The sequence below is a fragment of the Lytechinus pictus genome, chromosome 12 (assembly GCF_037042905.1).
Source record: "Lytechinus pictus isolate F3 Inbred chromosome 12, Lp3.0, whole genome shotgun sequence".
Classification (NCBI taxonomy): domain Eukaryota; kingdom Metazoa; phylum Echinodermata; class Echinoidea; order Temnopleuroida; family Toxopneustidae; genus Lytechinus; species Lytechinus pictus.
This window is the reverse complement of record NC_087256.1, coordinates 21,843,005-21,864,290: the sequence shown is the minus strand read 5'-3', so window position 1 is coordinate 21,864,290 and position 21,286 is coordinate 21,843,005. Positions and strand designations below refer to the sequence as shown.

At 35.3% G+C, this 21,286-nt stretch overlaps 1 protein-coding gene across 1 annotated transcript; it reads right to left on the bottom strand.

Annotated features, from left to right (window-relative positions):
* Positions 1-4,462: 4,462 nt before the first annotated feature.
* LOC129273694 (sideroflexin-2-like) lies at positions 4,463-20,018 on the bottom strand. Its single transcript, XM_054910759.2, has 10 exons — positions 19,910-20,018; positions 15,648-15,841; positions 15,065-15,235; positions 14,210-14,308; positions 13,586-13,661; positions 12,859-13,005; positions 12,533-12,599; positions 11,672-11,771; positions 8,628-8,675; positions 4,463-7,668 (listed from the first exon to the last, which is right to left on the bottom strand). Exons 2-10 carry the CDS (start codon positions 15,824-15,826, stop codon positions 7,569-7,571), a joined length of 987 nt encoding a protein of 328 aa, XP_054766734.1. The 5' UTR covers positions 15,827-15,841; positions 19,910-20,018; the 3' UTR covers positions 4,463-7,568.
* Between the last annotated feature and the right edge of the window lie 1,268 nt (positions 20,019-21,286).

Genomic DNA, 21,286 nt, shown 5'->3' with positions numbered 1-21,286 from the left:
AGTATAAAAATGTCGGGTTCCGCACAATTTTTATTTTGAGCTAGTGCAATTTTCTTCAGGCATTTCCATTTTATTCGAAGCAATTTTATTGTTACCTTTAAAGCTCAATTTTTCATGCAAGTAATGATTCCAAGTGCATGTACATAATTTGTGGTGCAGATTGTTTTTTTTTAATTGAGTGTTTAGAAAATAGAATTTATGAACCATCAAATATAAACTTTTTAATTTTACTGTGGAACATGATTCAAAATATTGCTCCACACTAAGCCATCACATCGTGATGAAACCAACTAAAATTGGCTCAAATTTTTGTCAGTACATGCACATCAAAATTCACCTTTTTTCAGGCATGCATACTGTAGTTTTACAATTGATGCTGTTTTTATTGATATTCTCACTTTCTTTTGTTTTGCATTTTGTTTTTTAGTGTAGGTATTGCAAATCGTCTTTTTGCCATGGCATTTAATTCTATACCAAAGGGGAATTACCCCCGGGTTTAAATTGGCTGCGCAGTAAAATGGAAGAAACATATCAACGAATGTTTGACGAAAACTTGATTGAAGAATAGCAGATTCATAATTATTTTCATTTATTTCATGTCACAAGCGAGCAGTTGTCCCACATTTCATGTTGTACAAATGCCATAAGTTCCTATTTTTGTAATTATTATTCCAGATAATTGAAAGTGCTTTTCTCACATAATTGTTTATGAAATAATGTGTCTGATGATATTTATGAGTGCACTAATTAAAAAAGAAATCTTCAATTTATTTAAAAAAATGGCGTTTTATGGAATTTATATCACATGGCAAAGATGGGTTAGCTGCTTGCATGTGATAAAGCTCACAAAATAGAAATAGAATTTAAGAAATTGTAACTCTGGTACTTTTTTATATATATCTCCAAACCGTTTCTGATATGTTTCCATCATATTTCTACTTGTTCTTACCAGCCGTCAGAGTGTACTCCCCCTTTTAGGCTTACACTATCTTGGATGAAATTGTAAATAGACTCAGCCATGTGTAAAGTATTATTAATAGTACACGTTATCAAAGTTACTAATCTAGGATAGAAGTAGAAAGGTGCATGTATATGTATTGTGGTTAATGTGAGTGTCATCAATGTCTTTATATTCTTGTTATATAGTTCTTTTGTATCAATATTTTCATGTATTTATCATGTAGAGAATTAAAATCTTAAAAAGGGTATTGAGAGGATCGTAAGAGCATGTAACTTTGTGGCTAATTTATTGAAAAGATTTGGAGTTATAAATTCAGGAGTTAATAGAACTTTAATAGATGCAATGGTTTTGCAATAGGGCGCTTTTTGGTAACAAAACAAAGAAAAATCTAGAAAATACATGTACAGTATGTATGAAGGTTTATAAAAGAAAAAGAAAGGATTTCACTTAAATACAAATTGTGAGCTTATGGAAAGAGCTGTTCCTGTGTTTTTATTGTTCGGGGAATATTAGTATATAAGGTAATTTTTTCTTGGTTGATGAATTGCCCGTTGTATACCATTCAATACTTGTTTATTCATATAGGCATCATATTCAGTATTACAATCATCTATTTTTTGACATTCTTTTTCATTCTATTATTTTTGAAAATATTGTCACTCTGTCATTTCAGTGGAATGCTTGCTTTTCTACAAAAGATTCAGTAATCTATGATGCATGTTCGGAGAAATATGAACTTCAATTTTCTTTACTCTCTAAAAGGTACATGTAAGGTCCCTTGTTTCAAAATGTGCCTGAAAATTTGATGATCAAAGTGCTGCAGTTGCCCCGTTCGGATGTGGCTATTATACCCATTTCACTTAAACCCATGGTGAATTTATGATCTATTTTGGAACTTGTATGTGACATTGGTACATGTATAAAGCTACATGTACATTCACATGTCCGCATGTGGAGTTGGATGTAAGAATGCAGCTAGTTGACAAATCAATTTCCTTTTCCATGAAGTAATAATTTCTTTGCTTTCTTACGAAGAGATTAAATTGGTTCGAAGTTAGTGTGAAGTAAAATCATCACATATATTTTTCAAGTGGTTAATTGTACGAACACTGCTTTTAACAGTTAGGTGATATTCTTTCAAAGACATTTTTGTCACGTTATTGTTGGTTACTTGTAGATATGTACAAGTAGTATACTTGAAGTATATGAATACTGTCGTACCACTTAATGCTCTTTGTGAAATTTTGACTTAGGTAAGCATGTACCAATAACACCAAAATAGGGGTGGAATGATTTTACCTCTGTTTTTGTGAAGTACATGTACATGTAGATTCAATCTTCATATTTTAAAAGGGTTGATAGCATAGATCGTGACATGAGCAAAGATATTTCTTGAAGTAGTTGCATATTAATGATAATAATACATATGACTTATTAAGCATCACATCTACTCTGTAGAGTGCTCAAGGCGCATATAGAAATTAAGAAGTAAAAAGAGAGGTTTTAAGAGCATAGAGTGGCTAACATATGGACAGCATAGAGTGGCTTTGGGTCATACTGTGTATTCATTTTCACTTACATACATGTAATTAAAATTGTAACATTCACAAATTGTTCTATCCATGAGAAATATCAAAACTTGCCAATGTGAATAAGGCCAATATCTACATGTAATTATAAACTTTTGTAAGCATGAGGAATCAGAGTTGTGTTCAATCAAACTTTGTTTCAACCTGAATAAACTTTGGTTTGGCATACTGAATTCTTGTAGGCACCCTAAACGATCATGTGAAATTGGAAATGTTTTTTGTGAATCAGTAGACACAATTTTATTAAAAGTAAATCATGTTATTGTGTTTCTCGCCATGTCGTAAGAAGTTGCTCTTCTGGACAAAATTGACAATGAAAAGAAAGAAACCTACAGCGAAATTAGTGTCCCCATTGTAATTTTAATCCATTTTGGTTATATTTTGTTGTAATTGCTCTTATTTTGTCATTTACGATTGTACTTCTTTTTTTCCTTTTTTTTTGGCAAAAAAATGTCCCACAGACACAAGTGACTATTATTTTTTTTTAGCAGATGTCATTTATTTCATGACAATATGTAATATCACTAATCCTACATTGATTTGCATGCCATGTCAGGTTTTGTTATGTTATGAACACCCATATTGCTTGTAATTCAGAGTGACAGAAATCATCATGCAGCTTACAATTGAAAAAGAATATGAGTGGAAAAAAAAAGTGTTTGCTTCTCGTGTGATTATTTACCTGTTGACTACTGAAATGTGTAATTTTGTGCAAGGACCATCTGGTTCCAGTAGGTAAATAGGTTAAGGATTTGCCACCCCCCCCCCCCTCTTTTCTCTCTTGATCTCTCTCTCTCTCCCCCTCCCATATAATTCAGTTTCCACTTCTCCCCTCCTTTTCTCTCTCTCTCTCTTTATCCATATCACTCTCCATTTGTCTTTCCTTTCCTCTTTGTTTCTTTCCTAAGTAACTTGCCTTCTCCAAATTTAACCCCTCTCCCCCACCCTTCCCCTCTACTCTCCCCCTCCCACATCCTTCCTTATACTTCTTCACCTCTCTTGTGTTCCTCTCTCATCAAAGTTTTGATTGGCAGTTGACTTTGACTTTGAAGAAATAATAATTTGTACATAATAATATGTACAAATTTTGCAATTTTAATGTAATACAATTGATTGTATGCTTGAAGAGTAGTCAATACAAACTGGGGCCCATAACACAAAGCTTAGCAATGATCGTACAGCATACTTCTACGACTGATTGCATTGACTATAATGTACAATCAATCGTAGAAATCAAGCTTACGATTATTTGCTAACCTTTGTGTTAAGGGACCCTGGACAACTACATATACCATCAGAAAGTTATTTTTCCAAACTGACAACATGGTGAAATTCACAATATAATTGACAGGTGGCCTGGTTAGGTGTAATTAACAACTTTGTTGATTTGGAATGTTGGGTTAGAGCATCATGCATGATGTTTATTACAGGAAGGTTGATTTCAGTAATGTACATCATTCATTTCCCAGTCAGCCCACCCTTTGAACTTCCTGTACTTAAAATGTAGTTCACTTTGTTGAAGGTGAAACCAAAGATTTATTTATTGTGGTATACTGATCATTCAAGAGTTCTACAAAGGCTTGTTTAAAAGTGGCAAACCAAACTTGAATAACATTAAACAAAGGCTTGTTTAAAAATGGCAAACCAAACTTGAATAACACTAAACAAAGTTTTGTGAGCATTTCCACCCCCTAAAAATAGCTATGAACCAGTCGAATTAAAAAAAAAAGTGCTCTCCCTTGCATTCACCCTACCACACCTTTCCCAAGTGATTCCATGATCTAATGTCTCTCCCTTCCTTTTACACACACATACATGTACATATACACACACTTGCACACGAATCACGACACTTTCTTCTGTATATCAAACTACAAATGCATTTAAAGAAAAAAGTACCAGCATATCAATATTGAATTTTACATTTTAAAATGCATTCATATATATTTAGTCATTTTTTTTCCACATCCCCACATTTACGAATATCATGAATGGAAATGAATTCCTAGGCCTTGTTCATACAAGTACATGTATGTGTCACGTTAACAGACGTTCACACACTTTGCATCTTCAATGATACACAGCCATTAAATATGCACTGTCCATGTAAGTCAGAAAAAAAATCACTTATGCAAAGATGGATATTCAAGTTGCTGTCAAGAAATCCCCCCTTTTTTATAGAAATTTACTAAAAGTAGCTGAAGAAGAATTGATAAAAAGTGATTGTATTGGTAAAATTGACCGTGCATCTTTCTGGCATTTCAGAAGGTTTTTGGCAGTGATTCTCCATGAATAAATCCTCCATCAAATAATTGAATTACTCTGCTAATTTGACATAAAGCTGAAAAGGTAACTCAAAGCAATGTCTTCTTGAGCTTTCATATCATTCAGATGCTTATAAAACTACATCTTTTTTTGTTGTTGCTTATACCCTGTAAAATATCACTTGAAATAAACATATTATGCAATACACTATATGTTTTACACATTGCCTCATATTGTTCAGTCATAATCTCGCTCTCCTTGGCTGGAAGAGCCTGGAGAGGAATGTCTTTTGCTGGCTACACTGATGTAGTTCCACTCCTTTTCACAATTGTGGAGTCAGCAAATTGTAATCTACTTCCCATGAAATCTTAAGATCAACAATTGAATGAATATAAAAAGGAAATAATCATAGAAAAACAATGAGAAAACAATACTTTCCCAACCAGGATATGAACCTGGGACTCTGATTTAATCAGGCTCCTGTTGTCACTGTGTAACATTCTCAAAACAGAAAATAAAACTTTATGCAGGAGTCGATTGCATATTGAATTTAAAAGGTCACTTTTTTCAAAATAACTCAATTTTTTCAAACTTCTTTTGTTCAAAGGACAGGAACTGGACCTCTTTTGAAGAGAATCATATCATACATAAACAGAAAACATGCACAGGACAATGATAAGTGTGCATTATCAAGAGTAAAACACATTTAATGAGGATGATGTTATCAAGAAAATAAAAAATTCTTGGAATCCTTATAGCACACATGAGACTGGTTTCATGAAAATACTTTCCAAAATGATTGTCTAACTGAATAAAATTATAATTCCAAGTTATTTTTAAAGACAAATAATAATTTCATCAATTCTCTTCAAAGAATTTTGGCATATAAAAGTGATTATTTGATTTAAGAAGCATTCAGAAATAATTACCTTTGAAAATGCTCAGGACTTTTCATCCATTGATTTATGGCTAAATTATGGAAGACTTCAATCAATTGATCTCTTCTCTACAATTCAATTAATAACTCTTTGAACAGCTTTCACGATCTGATTCATATTATGAAAATTGACATTCCCTATTACAATATTAACTGAATTTTTAATATTCCTTGATTATTTCAAGTTACTTTCCCCTGATCAATCACCAACAAATTTGATATGCATTCATCTGATTTGATTAAGATATTCTTGTATATTGTACAGTAAATCAGTGCATCAGCTGCAAAAAATAAGGTACATGTATATGTAAATGGCTATAGATACACCATTTTCATGAAGCCCATCTCTTGCTACAGTATACCAAGATGCAATGCGATTTGGAAATAAATTTTAAAAAGTAGGTCTGGGAAGAATATAATTTTTGCCATTCAACTGTTAGCCAGGGTACACAATTGAATAGTTCGAACAATCAAGATTCCTTGATTATCAGAAATCACAAAAAATTTGACCTTTTTCAATGACCTACCCTTTGGCATATATCTGTGATGTCATACTATTGAAGTGAGGGGATGAAACAAAAGATCATCCCCCTGAACAAGAAGTTTGCCGCTTGGATTAACGCCAGTGGATCGACCAGTGGTTACACATAATGAGCATGCTGACTTGGTCAAGTGTCTCAGTACAGCGCCTATTAAAGACATGCACATCAACACAGCCGAATGATGCACAGTCACCAGCGCAGCCATTATTGCTGTGTCTTGAAAGAGTTACAATGTTTGCAATTCATTCAATTTTAGCATAAATTTCATTTGTGATCTTGCACTTTGTTTTCAAATAATGTACTTTTGACAATCGAATGTCCCAAATCAGTAATCAACATCTGGTGAACAATTGATTAGTGTAAAAAGTAATATTCTGTTGTGGATTGTGGGTAAACTGATCAAATGCATCAAAAGTTTACGTTTTACTCCCAGGCCTTCACAGCAGATAGACGCAAAAAATGTTTTTTAGGTTACAAATCATTCCTTCCATTCATATACACTTTCCTTCATTTTTATACCTATTATAATAATAATCCAGACTATAATGAAACTACGTCACGATCCAAGGGACCTCCTCATACCAATATAGCTATGAAAACTAGCATTTATCCACAATCTCCCATTCACATAGTATTCGTAATGTGTACTTTCATCCTCGATACCTCAGTTGTATAACATATATCTCCATATTTACCATACTTTCCATAATTCTTTAAACATTAGACAAAAGACAGATGTATTGCCATGTGTAACCTTTCTGAATTCTACACCAAAAAAAATAATAACAAAAAACCATGAAGATCATTATTATAATAACCATAATTGTGACACTGAGTATTGCACTAGGAAGTAAATAGGGTGACTTTGTGCTTCTTAACCATTAAAATTTGCATTTAAATTATTTATATTCCATCTAAGAATACATTAAATATCTTTGACATACAGAAGTCTTTTGGTAGTACCAAAAAAAAAATAGTAATACGTATATGTATCAAAAGATTCTGTATTTTTGGATCATAATGCAAAAACAAACAATCCAAAGTTTCTTGGTACAGATGGCAAGTAATTACCCATTTATGCATCATACAAATCAATTGTAAAAATCATTTGGAATGAATGGCACTTGTACTCATAGGAAGAAATTATATTCTCCACAAGGTCATAATTAATACAAGGGAGAAGTAATTTTCTCTAAGAGGTCACAATTGATACAAGCTTTTAAAAATATATAATTTGTTCATAATATCTAATCCTACTTACAATGGATACTGAATCACAACCCCTTGTTGTAGAAGACGTATGGTAGTGAATCGCCATATTTGTCTTGAATAGCTTTCCTAGTGTCAGGTTCTAGTTTGGATACAGCGATAGAGCTGGATAAAATAACATAAAAAAAAGTAGAATACAGTCAGTGTAAATTAAAATTGAGTCAGTGAGAGTGAAAGATTAATAAATTTACAAAGAGAAGCAAACAAATTAAAGAATGTGTTGAAAATACTTAAGTTGGTGATGAATAAAATGAAAAAGTGCATATAGATAATAATTATCATATTATATGCAAAATGTACAATGTATTAAGTGTGAATTTTCAGTGATAGAGAGTGAGGAAAGAATATATACAAAAGCAGAGAAACACAAAGAAATTTTGAAAAACACACAGAGAAATACTGTTTTTGTAGTACATGTTGCGGGAGGGTGACAAATAAAATAGATAGATGGATAAATAGATAGATAGATACATGTAGATAGATAGACAGAGATAAAATAATACATAAATAGATAGAATGATAGATAGATAGAATGATAGATAGACAGACAGACAGATAGATAGATAGATAGAATGATAGATGGACAGATAGATAAAATAATAGATAGATAGATAGTTGGATAGATAGAATGATAGATAGATAGACAGATAGATCAAATAATACATAGATAGATAGATACATGTAGATAGAGAGATAGATAGATAGATAGACAGACAGACAGACAGACAGATAGATAGATAGATAGATAGACAGACAGATAGACAGACAGACAGGTCATGGAGATACTACAGAATGAAGATGCAAAACAGAAAGAAAGGTTGACAAAATTTAACAGTGAAGAAAAGGGTACAAAAGGCACATCAATACAATGCAAGTCTAAGGGATACCCAGGGAGAAAAAACAAAAACCAGACAACAGGAATGATATAGAAAATAATCTTATAGCACCTACACTATAAAATTGATCCACCAAAATATAATTTTCTGAGTTTCAATTCGACATTTTCTTCATTACAGACTGCATAAACTCGTAATTTTTTAAAGGAATGTAAATGAAGAATTTACCTTCTTTGAGGGAACAATGCACATGCGCATGGTGTCATGAAGACTAGGCTGCAAGGGAAGAAAAAATTCTCAGTTTAACAATTGTTAACAAAACACAAACAAAAAATAAGTCAACCTTATCAACTGTGATAGAACATCATAAATTAAAGCTTCACATCTCTAAATAGATTTTTGAAATGTTGGCTAGAATATGTGATTTTGCTATTGATAGCCAAAAATGACAAGCCAACACTGTATGTTGTCTCCAATCAACTGAGCTATAAAGGGATAGTCTTAAAATGTACGTTTTCAGGTAACTATTAGTACTATAAAGGATAATTAGCGAATAATGTTATTTGTGTATAATAACTGAAATGTTTTTGAGTGGAACAGTACCTGTTTTGCTCCTTACAAACATAATTATTGTGATATGTTCAAGTTCAAGTTTATTTCATTTCTCAACTCAATGATACAGTATAGGAAATCATTACACAGATATAATATGATAACTGTACAAATCAATACAAATGAATATACATTGCAAGCAATATGACTATACTAGAAAAGTAAATAAATGTTTATGGTAAACACTAAATAATGTGATAATCATATTAACCAATAACAATACATGTATATACAATGGACTATTTATGCTGAGCACTGGGTTGCATGCCCTTTAACAGTAGATTTCAGAGTTAATCAACGAGTATGGAAAAATAATTTGGAAGATGGTTGTTAGCATGAGAAAGGAGTCCAGTATATTTTGACAATAAACAGAATAAACCAAAGTATTTGACATTCTTTACTTCCCCTAATCCAGCAGACGAAAAGTAAGACCATAACCCTCATGCATAAAAAAAGAAAAACTCTGCCAGAGTTTTTAAATGTGCAAGTTTTAATGGCATACTTTTGTTTGCCAGATTTTTTTTAATGGCAAAAGTTTTATGCAACGGGTACCATGGCTCCTTTTACCAGATTTTAATGCGAGAGTCTTCCTGACAAAACCAACTTCAGGCCGATTACATTATATCCAATGAAATGCCATTGATCAGTTTGAAGTTTTTTTTTTTTTTTGGGGGGGGGGGGGGGAATGACTGCGATGTTAGATAACCAGCATGTAATAATTTTTGGAAATATCACTTAAAATTCTGCAAAGGGCGAGGGAAGCCTAATACCTTGGTCACATTTGCTCTACGGCGGCCGTAGATACCTGAATTCAAGAGATTTCTGCGGTGGCCGCAGGGTCGACGTACGGCGGATTCCTACTTTTTACAGGCCGTAGAATTTTAACTCAGAGTTATAACATTTTTTCTTTTCTACGCTCGCCGTAGAAATTAGACTAGCCGTAGGCATGGCGTAGAACGGTCTACGGCGGCCGTACGTCAAGCGTACGGTGGCAGTGCGGCTGCCCTCGTGTTTTTCTTCCCTCCTTTTCCCTTCTCCTTTTGTGTTATCTGCTCGGGAGCCACCAGGTGCGTATTTAGAATTTTGCACCTCGGGGGCCCGACCTATAATTTTGGCCCATATGCATGTGTACTTTTCAGAAAAAAAATGGCGACCCCTCCTCGTCAGGCAAACAGGTGCCTTAAATGCATGTTGAATTATCTTATTTCATAATCACATGAAAAAGGGCAACTGCAGACCACTTTTTTAATGATGACTTGATAAAAAGTAATTTCTATCCATGAATATGATGTAATACCACTTTTTTTAATGAACAAATGTGACCAGGAAGCACAGATATTGCCCTTTCACCAGCGGCTAACTTGGGTAAAATGATTATTATTATCATTATCATTATTATTAGTATTATCATGGGTAGTTAAATGCTGATTTTTGTTGTTTCCTAGGGTGTAGTTTTTACTTAAGACTAACGCGTTTATTAACATCTTAACTTTATTCATACAAACAAGTTAACATGGTTAAGGGAGATTTATTTCATAAGTCCAAATAAATAATGCAAACGCGATTTTGATAGCTTGTGTATAGACCTGGAAATAGAATATTCTGAGAAGTTTTGTAAGCATGAGCAGGATGGGCATCTCTCTATCTGTCAGGGCGAGCTGAAAATTGTCTATATTCCAAAATGACCCAAAGTTTGGAAATTCTAAGCATTATTGGTAATCATGAACAGGATGGGCACCTAAAAATTATTCGATCCGAGCGCGAAGCGCGAGCTGAACCTTTTTTATATTCCGTTCCAAAACTAGACATTCTACACAATTTAGGTAATCATTAGGTAATCATTAATAGGATGTCCATCTTACTAATCATTCGATGCGAGCGCGAAGCGCGAATCACCCCAAAGGTCGATTTGCCCCCCCCCCTTCCTAGGTCGAACATTACTGATCGTATAATATTCAGATCAGTGTCAAACATTAATTTGGCGACCCCCCCCTTCCTAGGTCAAACATCAATTTGCCCCCCCCCCCCACTTTTATTACTCCCCCTTTTCTCTTCTCTCCTTTTCTCTTCTTCTTGTTTCCTTCTCTCTTTCTTTTCTCCCTTTTCTCTTTCTCTTCTTTCCCCCTCCTTTTTTATCTCCCTTTTCTTTCCCTTTCTTTCCTCCCTCTTTTTGGTGCCCCCTTTTCGCCTACCCGGGGGCCCGGGCCCTGAACCCCCCCCTCCCTCCCACCCAGAATACACGCATGGGCATGGTGCGACACTTTGAAAACTTTCTGAAATGAAATGTCTAATGTAAAATATCATGATGAGTGTGACAAGCAATTCATGGTATACTCACTGTATAGTCCCCCTGCGGCCGCCGTGAGGGCGCCTTGCGGCCACCTCGCGTCTGCCGTAGTATTTGTCAAAAACCTACGGCCAGCGCAGGGTCGCCCTAGGGCAACCGTACGTCATGATTTCAAGGACATACGTCAGCCGCAGATTTTTTCTCCATAAATTAAAAAATACGCCGTGCGGCGACCGTAACATATGTGACCACTAGAGTAAGTGGCCGTGGAAATTCTGAGGCGACCGTAGAATTGCTACTCGCCGTAGAAACTTTAGAATCTACGGCGGCCGTAGCAAATGTGACCAAGGTATAAGTAGAGAAAATGACTTACAAGCATCCTACGCCTAAGACTTGAAACGGAGCATGCAAGGCCGGAACCCTGTTGAACCATGGGTATTTTATTAAACGTTCCATGATGACTGGTAGTGCACCTGAATACAAAGGAAAGGATAATTGGTGTTATGGACACTTAGTGAAGGACGAGATGAGGCTCAAGTAGAGCCAACGAAATGGGACCTTGAAATGGAAATTGCTGAAAAGAATGTGAGTATGCTCTTACATATAAAAAGTGGATCATAAAATTTGGAATGCATTGACAATTCTTTTTTACTTTCTGTATGCATTGTGCAATGTTACTCTTACAACTTGCATTTACATTTATTCATTTTCATATATTCAATTGGAAAATAATTTGAAATGCACCTATGATTCTTTTCTCAATTTATACTTTCTGAATGCTACATAATAATGTTTCCTCATACAGTAGTTGCATAAAAAAATGTTCACTTACAAGTACATAATGTCCTAATATGGATGAACATGATATTATGTGTTGAACTGTAATTTTGTTGGTGAAAACCAAATGACATGAAAAAAGATTTATAGATAAAGGGAGAAACGGAAGCTACCGAAAAATCCAATAGCAGGGCAAGAGATGCAAGTCTAAATGATGCAGTCATTAAAATTTGTTGTGTGCGCCAATTAAGGCATAACATTAAGCATAGAACTAAAAAAATCAGAGTTACACACGATTCAATATGACATAGATTTTCAAAACGAAGAAAAAAGAAGGAAACAAAATAATTTAAGTTGGAGGCACTACAATGACACTACAGTACCAATCAAAAACAAAATCTACAGGCTTAACTGATTGAAAAAATATTAAAAGGGAATGAAGTAAAAGTGTTCTTACACATGCCAGGAGCTGCCATGAATATTCTTGAGAAGACTACCTGAGAAATTCCTTTTACCGCTGCTTTCTGTAGAGAACAAGACAAATAAATATGTAATGTTACATTCTATAAACAAAACATCAGGAAGACTTTGGATAAGGAATTACAGAGCATTTTCTTGATTTTATGAGAACAAGGCACATGTATCTTATTTTTTTGCAACAAAGACCCCAAGGCAATGTCAGTTTATCATTACATACAAATGTTTTCTACAGTTTTTTTAAATGGTTGAAGCAAAATAAAATTAGGGAAATTAGAAATGCATAAATAGAGACTTTTTATTTACCTTTGATTTTCCGACCTCCTTGCCCTGGTCGTCATAGATGACGATACCGTTGATGAGCTCCTGTTGTCTCATCATAGGAATGTTCACACAGTTCGCTGCTGCTACAGCTGCAAAAGGGACATACCTGGCTACAAGTGGAGGTGCCGTCTGAACGCAACAAATAAAGAACATTTGAATAAAGATTACTGTAAGGACTGACACCTACAATCATAGGAACGTTCAGAGAGTTCGCTGCAGCTAAAGCAGCAAAAGGGACATACCTGGCTACAAGGGGAGGTGCAGTCTGAACGGAATAAATAAAAAAAACATTTTAAAAAACATCCAATGCAAGGGTGTTACCAAGAAATAATCCATTTGTAATCATTAGATATTTTGTTTGGTGGCTGGCAGAAAGGCATTAATGAGGATGCTGTGAATATCACAACTGCTCATAAATCTATAAAAGAAAGAATTGCATTAAAATGCAACTTAAAAATAAAAAATAAGCAAATCCCAAATTTGTGCAATCAATTGGATGTAAATCAAGTTGCATTTAATTTCTATGAAGTTGTGTCAATGTGTCAAATGATTCGTTGTAGCTCTGCCCATTCGGCAAGCAAAATAAATTACTTTATACTATGAAATCATGTTATCAATCAGTTACACGTGAAAAAGCTCTCTGATTTCTTCTAATTTCCAATGTTTTCTAACTGTCACGTTTTTTTAAAATTCATTGATAATAACTTACTTTGGTTAATGCATTAAGTCCAAGCGCAGTGACCAGCGCACCAGTTGTGGCTGAAACATATGCTGTCCCAATTTGCCTGTTTGAAGACAAAAAAACAGATGTAAACTTATTTTGGAGTGCAGCATTCTCAAAAGGTATTGATGATGGAGGCGGTGACAATGATGAAGAAAATGGTGATAATCAAGATGATTACAATAGCGATGTTGGTAATGATAGTGATGACGACGAACACGATAATGATGAGGATTGCTGATAATGAAGGAGATGATGATAACAATGAAATGATTGCAATGTTGATGCTAAAGGAAATTATTAAATGAACATGATGATAAAAAATACTACCTTTGTTAATGATTTTGCTTGCCCCAATGCTAAATTTACTATATTCTTTTTTAATCGAAAACAAAAACAAGTTTGTGTAATCCATCTCTGTATTTTGCACCTATAGAGGGTCTTACAAAAATATGCTCAGAATTACACATTTTGAGCACTTTGGGGGGAGAACACAGCTTAAGTTTTAAGTCTGATCATAACTGAATGTTGCCATGTTTGTGGGTTTCAACATGACAAATTAAATTCAATTGAAATGCTGACATCAGTGAAAGAGTACAGTAAGTAACTTACCAAGATGTTATTGACGAGGCTGCATTCCTGTTTGTGTAGTTCACGAGAGCGTTGAATGACTGATTCACCCACTGCCAGAACACTACAGCAGGGACAGTTCTGATTGAGATAATAAATATCAAAATATTTTGTCATTTAAAAATGGAGATGCTGTGCACAGGATAGAACCTGATATAAATATATTTCACAAGTCACTCCTACTCCTTTAGGGGACATCATGGTCTAGTGGTTATGATCCTCATCTTTCAATCAGAGGGGTGTGGGTTCTAATCCCAGCCATAGCATGTGTTCCTTCAGGAAAGAAAATAACCCCCATTGTGTCTAAATGGGAACTGGGAAGTTCATCCTGAAATCTTCTTGGTTTGAATAAACACAAAAAAATTACATTACATTTTATTGAATATTTGACAAAAACTAATTAATAACATAATATGGAATGGACATTTTTTGTTATGTTGTACATTTATGTGAGCAGCTATTCCATATACCATGTATTCTATCTGCTCCCATTGATCAATGGTTCATGGTGACTGAAAATTTGTTCCCCAAATAGTAATAATAATAATGATCATAATAATAATAATAAAATGGACCATTTATATAGCACAGCTATCAATATACTCTACTGCGCTTAACAATTAGTATCATAATTGTTATTACCTCGGCTGTAGCCGAGCCGCTATAGAGGCGCTCAAGCATTCGAGGAATTTTTTCCTACCTGGTACCCATTCACCTCACCTGGGTTGAGTGCAGCACAATGAAACAATGTGTCTGATGATATAAGGAGTACACAAGTACAGTATGTAGAGAAAACATAACTTCTTTCCTACCCCACATAAATATAAAGTTTCTTACTGGTAGAACTGTAACATGGCTCCAGTGATGAGCATACCACCAGGGACTTGGAAGGACATCCTACCAATTAAATTTTGTCTCTCCCCCGAGTCTGGATGGAAAGCAGACATGTAAAGCCGTTGAGCGTATCTTAGCTGCTCTTCTGTCGTTCCTGGTGGCTCCAGACCGAGTCTGATGAGAGAATGAAATCAGTATAAATCATATTTTACTGAAGAGTAGATTTTGTTTAACAACATTTTTCATTCAAATTAAATGAATTAGGAATACATGGAATATATGTATCCGGTATCATTTGAATCAATGAAAGGGTAATAATCTTAGCAACATTTATGTTAAAACATAATATAAAAGTGATTGTTAAAGAACTACAAGTATTTGAAAATTACCACTATTCATGTTTGGAAGAATCTTAAAACAAGTAAAACTCCTTGATGCTATGAGAGTGAGTTACTTTTACTTACTTACTTACTTAATACTTACTTAGTGAGTGAAATGCATTATCAACATAATTTGGATAGGTCATCTATTTAATCAATTATTAGACTTATCAAAATATGGATTTAACTGTAGTTGATTGACTCACTTGTAGTTTTGTACCAGATCTTTTGCATCATCTAACTGTTTATTGGTACTGATTGCTAGCCTGGAGTCAGTTATACTGAAGAAGTGCTTAAGGCGACCCATAAAAGTACTCTGATCCCATCTGGGAGAATCCAGGTCTAACCGCGACTTAACCACCTCCATTACAGCTGATGTAGTCATAGCTTACAGTTTAGCCTGAAAATATGTGAAAGATAAGCAAATATAATACAGTTCATTGAATTACCATATAACCGAGTTTTTAGCCAGACATTCCCAGAGAATAGTTTGAAGTAATAAGATACATTACTTAATTATGAGAATGTGAGACTCACAATATGCTCACAGGCAAATCAGTGGAGTCAAATATCTGATATTGGAAAAAGTGTTGAATTATTTCAGTCTCGGTCTATTCTAACCACAATAATATGATTTTGAATTGTCATACATAGTTCATTTCCAAGTGTATTGAAATCAACGCTTTCTTTGTTATTCGCTAAGACGACAGCATACATATATCGCGATAGCGTGCTGTCGTCTTGGCGAATAACAAAGTACGGTAAGCAAGATGGCGATGTAAACACGGTACCAAGTTTTCCCAGTCTTTTTGTAATATTTTTCTTGTTTTTTTTATGAATTCTTGTTTATAAATGAAATCAATATTGCAGAAATGTTGGAAATGAAGTTGTATCTCATTTACATGATTTAGGGCTAGATCTTTTAGAAGTAGAAATCTTGGGGGCGAAAGTTTCGTGTTTTTTCGCAGTACACGCACATGAATGGGGCGCAACCCCTGGCTCCATGGAGAGTAAGCATATGTTAGTAATTGATTTTTACTCTCTAGGAGCCTCGTGGCTATCATGCCTACGTAGGACATTTCTGGAGGTGTCTTTCGCTTTCCAAGGACCATTCTTCGTAGCGCCCACTTCGGCTTTGTGAAACAGTTGAGCGATATCTCGTTCTTACGTCGACATGTACGACTACCTCGACGTTACGAGAACGGTCTACCAAAAGACCATTTCATGAAACAGGCCCTTGTTTCCTAATTTAAGAAAAATTTTGCAGGGTGCACCAGCACCTCCCCCCCCCCCCCCCTGGATCGGTGCCTTAAAGGTACGGTCCAGGCTGAAAATATTTATATCTAAATACATAGAGTAAAATTCACAGAGCGAAATGCTGAAAATTTCATCAAAATCGGATAACAAATAACAAAGTTATTGAATTTTAAATTTTATCAATATTTTGTGAAAAGTTATATGCCCCTTTGTCATGAATATTCATTAGGTTGTTGATGATGTCACATCCCCACTTTCCCTTTTCTTATGTTATTACATGAAATCGCAAATTTTTCATTTTTTCATATATGTGTAAATGATGTGTCTCCATTATGATGAAATAGGTTGCGGCAATAAATTAGTGCTGTAGCTGAACCGCCGAACCGAACGGAAGTTCGCCGAACATGGCACTTCCGAACCGAACTGAACCGAACACTAAGACTTGGTTTGAAAGTTCGGCAAAAAAACAAACGGCTTTCAGCTAATAAATTTATAAGCTTATACCCTTTCTAATCATTATATCTGCGCATTCTCTAATCTTCTTTGTTTCTATGTTGGAAGTATGCGCTCATTTTGCGGTTACTAGATTTTGTTTTCATTTTCATGTTGACATTGTCTGTGGTTTTCACGGCCCTGATTAAGAAAGGAGATCCGATGAATGATGTTGCGCTATAATCATTTTACTGGCTTTCATCATCTCTAGCTCTGTGGCCGAATCGCCGAAGAATTGCATGGTAAAGAAAACCAAAACTGTACGAGTGTTCATTAGTTAAATCTAATTATCTAAATGTCGTTGCTTTTTAGGCGGCGAACAAGATTCTTATTTGAAAATCTTCAAAGTATTTTGAATGAACGAGCTCAATAAACTGAAAGTGAAAGATGAAGTAGCATTAATATTACGATTTACGATACGAAGTGATTAAGATCGTAACTCGTGTATTGTTGCGGCGGAGAATAAAGATCTGATTGAGGTGATTGACATTATTATTGAGGTGTCGGCTCGCTACTGTCTAGTTTTCATGAGTTTAGAGAGAAGTGAAGAGTTTTGAAAACGATGAGATCATGAGAATGATTAAGAAAGGAATGACGAATGAGAATCCCCCCCCCCCCAAAAAAAAAAAAAAATAATGATAATAGAAATGAAAATAAAAAATAAAAATAATGAAATTGACGTAAAATAGAAATCAAAATTGAAAAAAAAATAGAGAGAAAAAAAAAAGAATTTGAGGAAAAAGAAATATCGGCCCTGAGCGCTTGTGAATTGTGATGGATTAAATTAAAATTAAAAATAACATGATATAAAGTTGTGATCAATTTAATCAATCAGTTGCAAATAGTGAGTTTATTATCCCTATGGGGTGTAGTGAGAAAGACGAGAAACTAAAAGAAGGCACAAATGAAGACAATTATTGTTGTGTTTGCAAATCTGATATATTTATTTGAACATAAATTTCTTAGAAAATAGTCGGACCATAAGTATGCAGTCAGTGCCCAAACATTAATTAACAATCAGATGAAAAAAAAATCAAACACTCATGACTGATTATAGCATATAGCATATCCCCTTCCCCTCATCGAAAAGTTGAATGAAGATAAAGCCATGCAGAAACATTCATCTCTTGGGGGAAAACGACCCCCAATCTTTACTTTGTATTTTTTTTTTCTTATCAACTTCTCAAATTAACCATAAACAATGCGATGATCACTCTACTCGCCCTGTCCCATACAGTCGTAAAACTTTGCATCCCCACTTGGTCTGTACGTTCATGGTCGAATGAAATCTGACCAATGAAATCATTGAAATCTCGGCACTTGCTCTTCAATCGGTGAGCTGAGTTTCACGAGCAGACAATGTACGTGGCTGTATGTACCGATGCGACAATCAGCGACATGCGATTGGTGGTTCAGTTCACCTATCGAGCCAATTAGCGAAAGGCGCATTACATAAGCATGCTTTCTTCGACACGCCCCTGGCCCTACTATGCCTACAGTTCAGTGCACTGGCGCTGGCCGCCTCGTATGTGATGCAATGGCCAATCACGTTTGGCCAGACTGTATATATATATATATTCATGAGCTCAGAGTCCCGCACTGCATGGGCTGGCCTAGCTGGTACTGTACTGTACTGGTATATGGTGTGTGCGAGCGTAGTTTATTTGGCAAGTATCCAAAGAGTGGTCCAGGCATGGACAACAAGGAAGAGTCTCCATGGTAGAACTGTGAGTTACCCAATAAATCTGTCATCAGATAATCAAATTCGAGATAACTGTTGATTCATTGAGCGCTATAACTTTCATGTCAACAAGATAGAGATAAAATGGTTTGATGTGACAGAGGGCACGCTAGCACATGCAGTCAATCAAGTACAAATTGTCTACCGGTACGCTACCTGAATGAACTATAGCTTTATCAGTCATTACCGAACCCCGAACCGAACCAATGTTCTGCAAATTTCTGCCGAACCTTGCCGAACCGAACCCGAACATGGCGCCTGACTTGCAGCACTACAATAAATAACTAATGACTGTAATGCACGTCATCAGTTGTCAATCCAATTGTTTTAGTCCTTGGGCTTGGTAGAAAATTTTTGAATAAACCTTATTTTTTTCATATAAAATACAAAAGAACAAGTGGGGATATGACATCATCAGCCCACCTAATGAATATTCATAAAGACATGGCTAACGTTAGAACTGTTTTGCCAGAATGCCAGAATAATGTAAAAAGTTTAATAACTTTAAAAAATAAAAAATAGGCCTAACTTTGTTAATTCTTTGTTAGGCCTAAAACTAAAAGTAGGCCTAAAGCCGGCAATTCTAATAATTGTCATCCGATTTTGATCAAATTTTCAACATTTTGTTTTGTGAATTTTACTCTATTTATTGAGATATAATTATTTCCAGCCTGGACAATCCCTTTAATAATTGGAGCTTGATCCAACGTTAGAACTTAGAGTCCAGATAGTACAGTCACCCTGCCAAAGGGCGCGGCGCGGGCCAGGCAGCTCGCCGAAAGCTCGGCGGGCCGCGAGCAGTGTTTCCCAAGTCTGCATCCAGACTCCGGTTCCAGCTGCAGCGCAAGCGAGCGCAGGGCGGAATTCGGAAGGACACAAATCGACAATTATTTTCATCAATTCTTAATCATTGATAAGTGTTGAATATGGCCAGACATATTCAACGCTCTAATAATACAAAATATTTGAATTACTTACGCCTTTTGTCACGAAACCCCAGGAAACATTAAAATGTTAATATAAATAAAAATGAAACGTTGACTTTCGATCGCTGGCGTGTCTCTTAAAATGGTATCCGAGAGTACTCAAATAAAAAATGCAAAACCTGTTGCTTCTCGCGAGCGTACGCGCAGCATTTGTTCTAGCTCATTTCGAGATTCTAATTTCCAAGAAACTGGACAAAATGCACATTTTGCCAGTCTTCACTGAGCTTGTTGTGGATACTTGTGGTGGATAAATGGAAGCGAAACGATGATCATGCAAAACTAAACGTATCCTCATATAATCAGGCGCGGATCCAGAGGGGGGGGGGGGGGTCACAGGGGGCACGTGCCCCCCCCCCCTTTTGAGAAGCAAAATTAAATTTGTATTGTAAAAATGCCATTAAAACCGAGGTGTGCCCTCTTTTGAAATTGAAGACCTTTTTTTTTTTTTTTTTTTGCTTGTCAATTTTTTTCGGGTACGAAATATCCTTAATTTGTGGTTGAAACTTGAAAACCTCTTCTTTCTTTTTTTTTTTTTGGGGGGGGGGATTGTCAAGTTGACAAAATCTTCCTCTGAAAAATTCCCCCCCCCCCCTTTTGAAATATCCTGGATCCGCCCCTGCATATAATCGCTTTACTTGCGTGTGGTTTCATAATCTGGCATAAATGTGTTATAATCATCATCATAATCATCATTGATATCATCGTTATCGTCGTCATTTGTAAGGGGTGTAGGTAGTCCTGTCGTAAACACTTCCTGCAAAATTAGAGTCTTCACAAATGCGGGCGTGGATGTCAGATGATTTCAAAATGCCCCTTTTTGCCAAAAAGAATCTAACCAGTGTGTATAGGTCCATGCTTTAAATGATTTGATGCTGGTGATGGGCAATACCAGAGTTGCATGCAAGGCTATTTCAAGAATGGTTCACTCTTTTTGCTGAAAGAGTATACTGCAAATTAATGTTCAACTGACAGTGAGTGGTGAGTGGTGCACTGTATAGATTTATCATGGTGCTTTCCAATTCTGATTGTATTATTGCATCCCGGATTGCATCCTATATCGTGACGTAATTAATGAATGATTACTGGGTTAAATAAATATTTGCCCCTCCAGGGAATGTGATCCCCCATTGTACTTTCTAATGTGGACTAACGGGTGTCTGTACTAATATTCTTTAAAATAAAACACTTGTTGCGCTGACTGTCGAGTCTGATGAGGAATTTACTATTAGTATTACTTCTACAGAGAATGAAAAGTGGAAATTAATACACATGAATATATTTGCACTTTATTGGCTTCTTTACTTTCATACCTATAACTCGTGGTTATAGTTGAATGGAATGTGTACTGAAGATTAAAAAACACTTATTG

Bases quoted from the DNA above. Each gene is read 5' to 3' on its own strand.
- LOC129273694 (XM_054910759.2), bottom strand. From the start codon at position 15,826: ATGACTACATCAGCTGTAATGGAGGTGGTTAAGTCGCGGTTAGACCTG. The intron at 13,662-14,209 runs GTAAGTTACTTA...GTCTTCAAACAG, and splicing joins GCCTCGTCAATAACATCTTG to GCAAATTGGGACAGCATATG. The intron at 8,676-11,671 runs GTAAGTCATTTT...CTTCCCTTGCAG, and splicing joins GTCTTAGGCGTAGGATGCTT to CCTAGTCTTCATGACACCAT.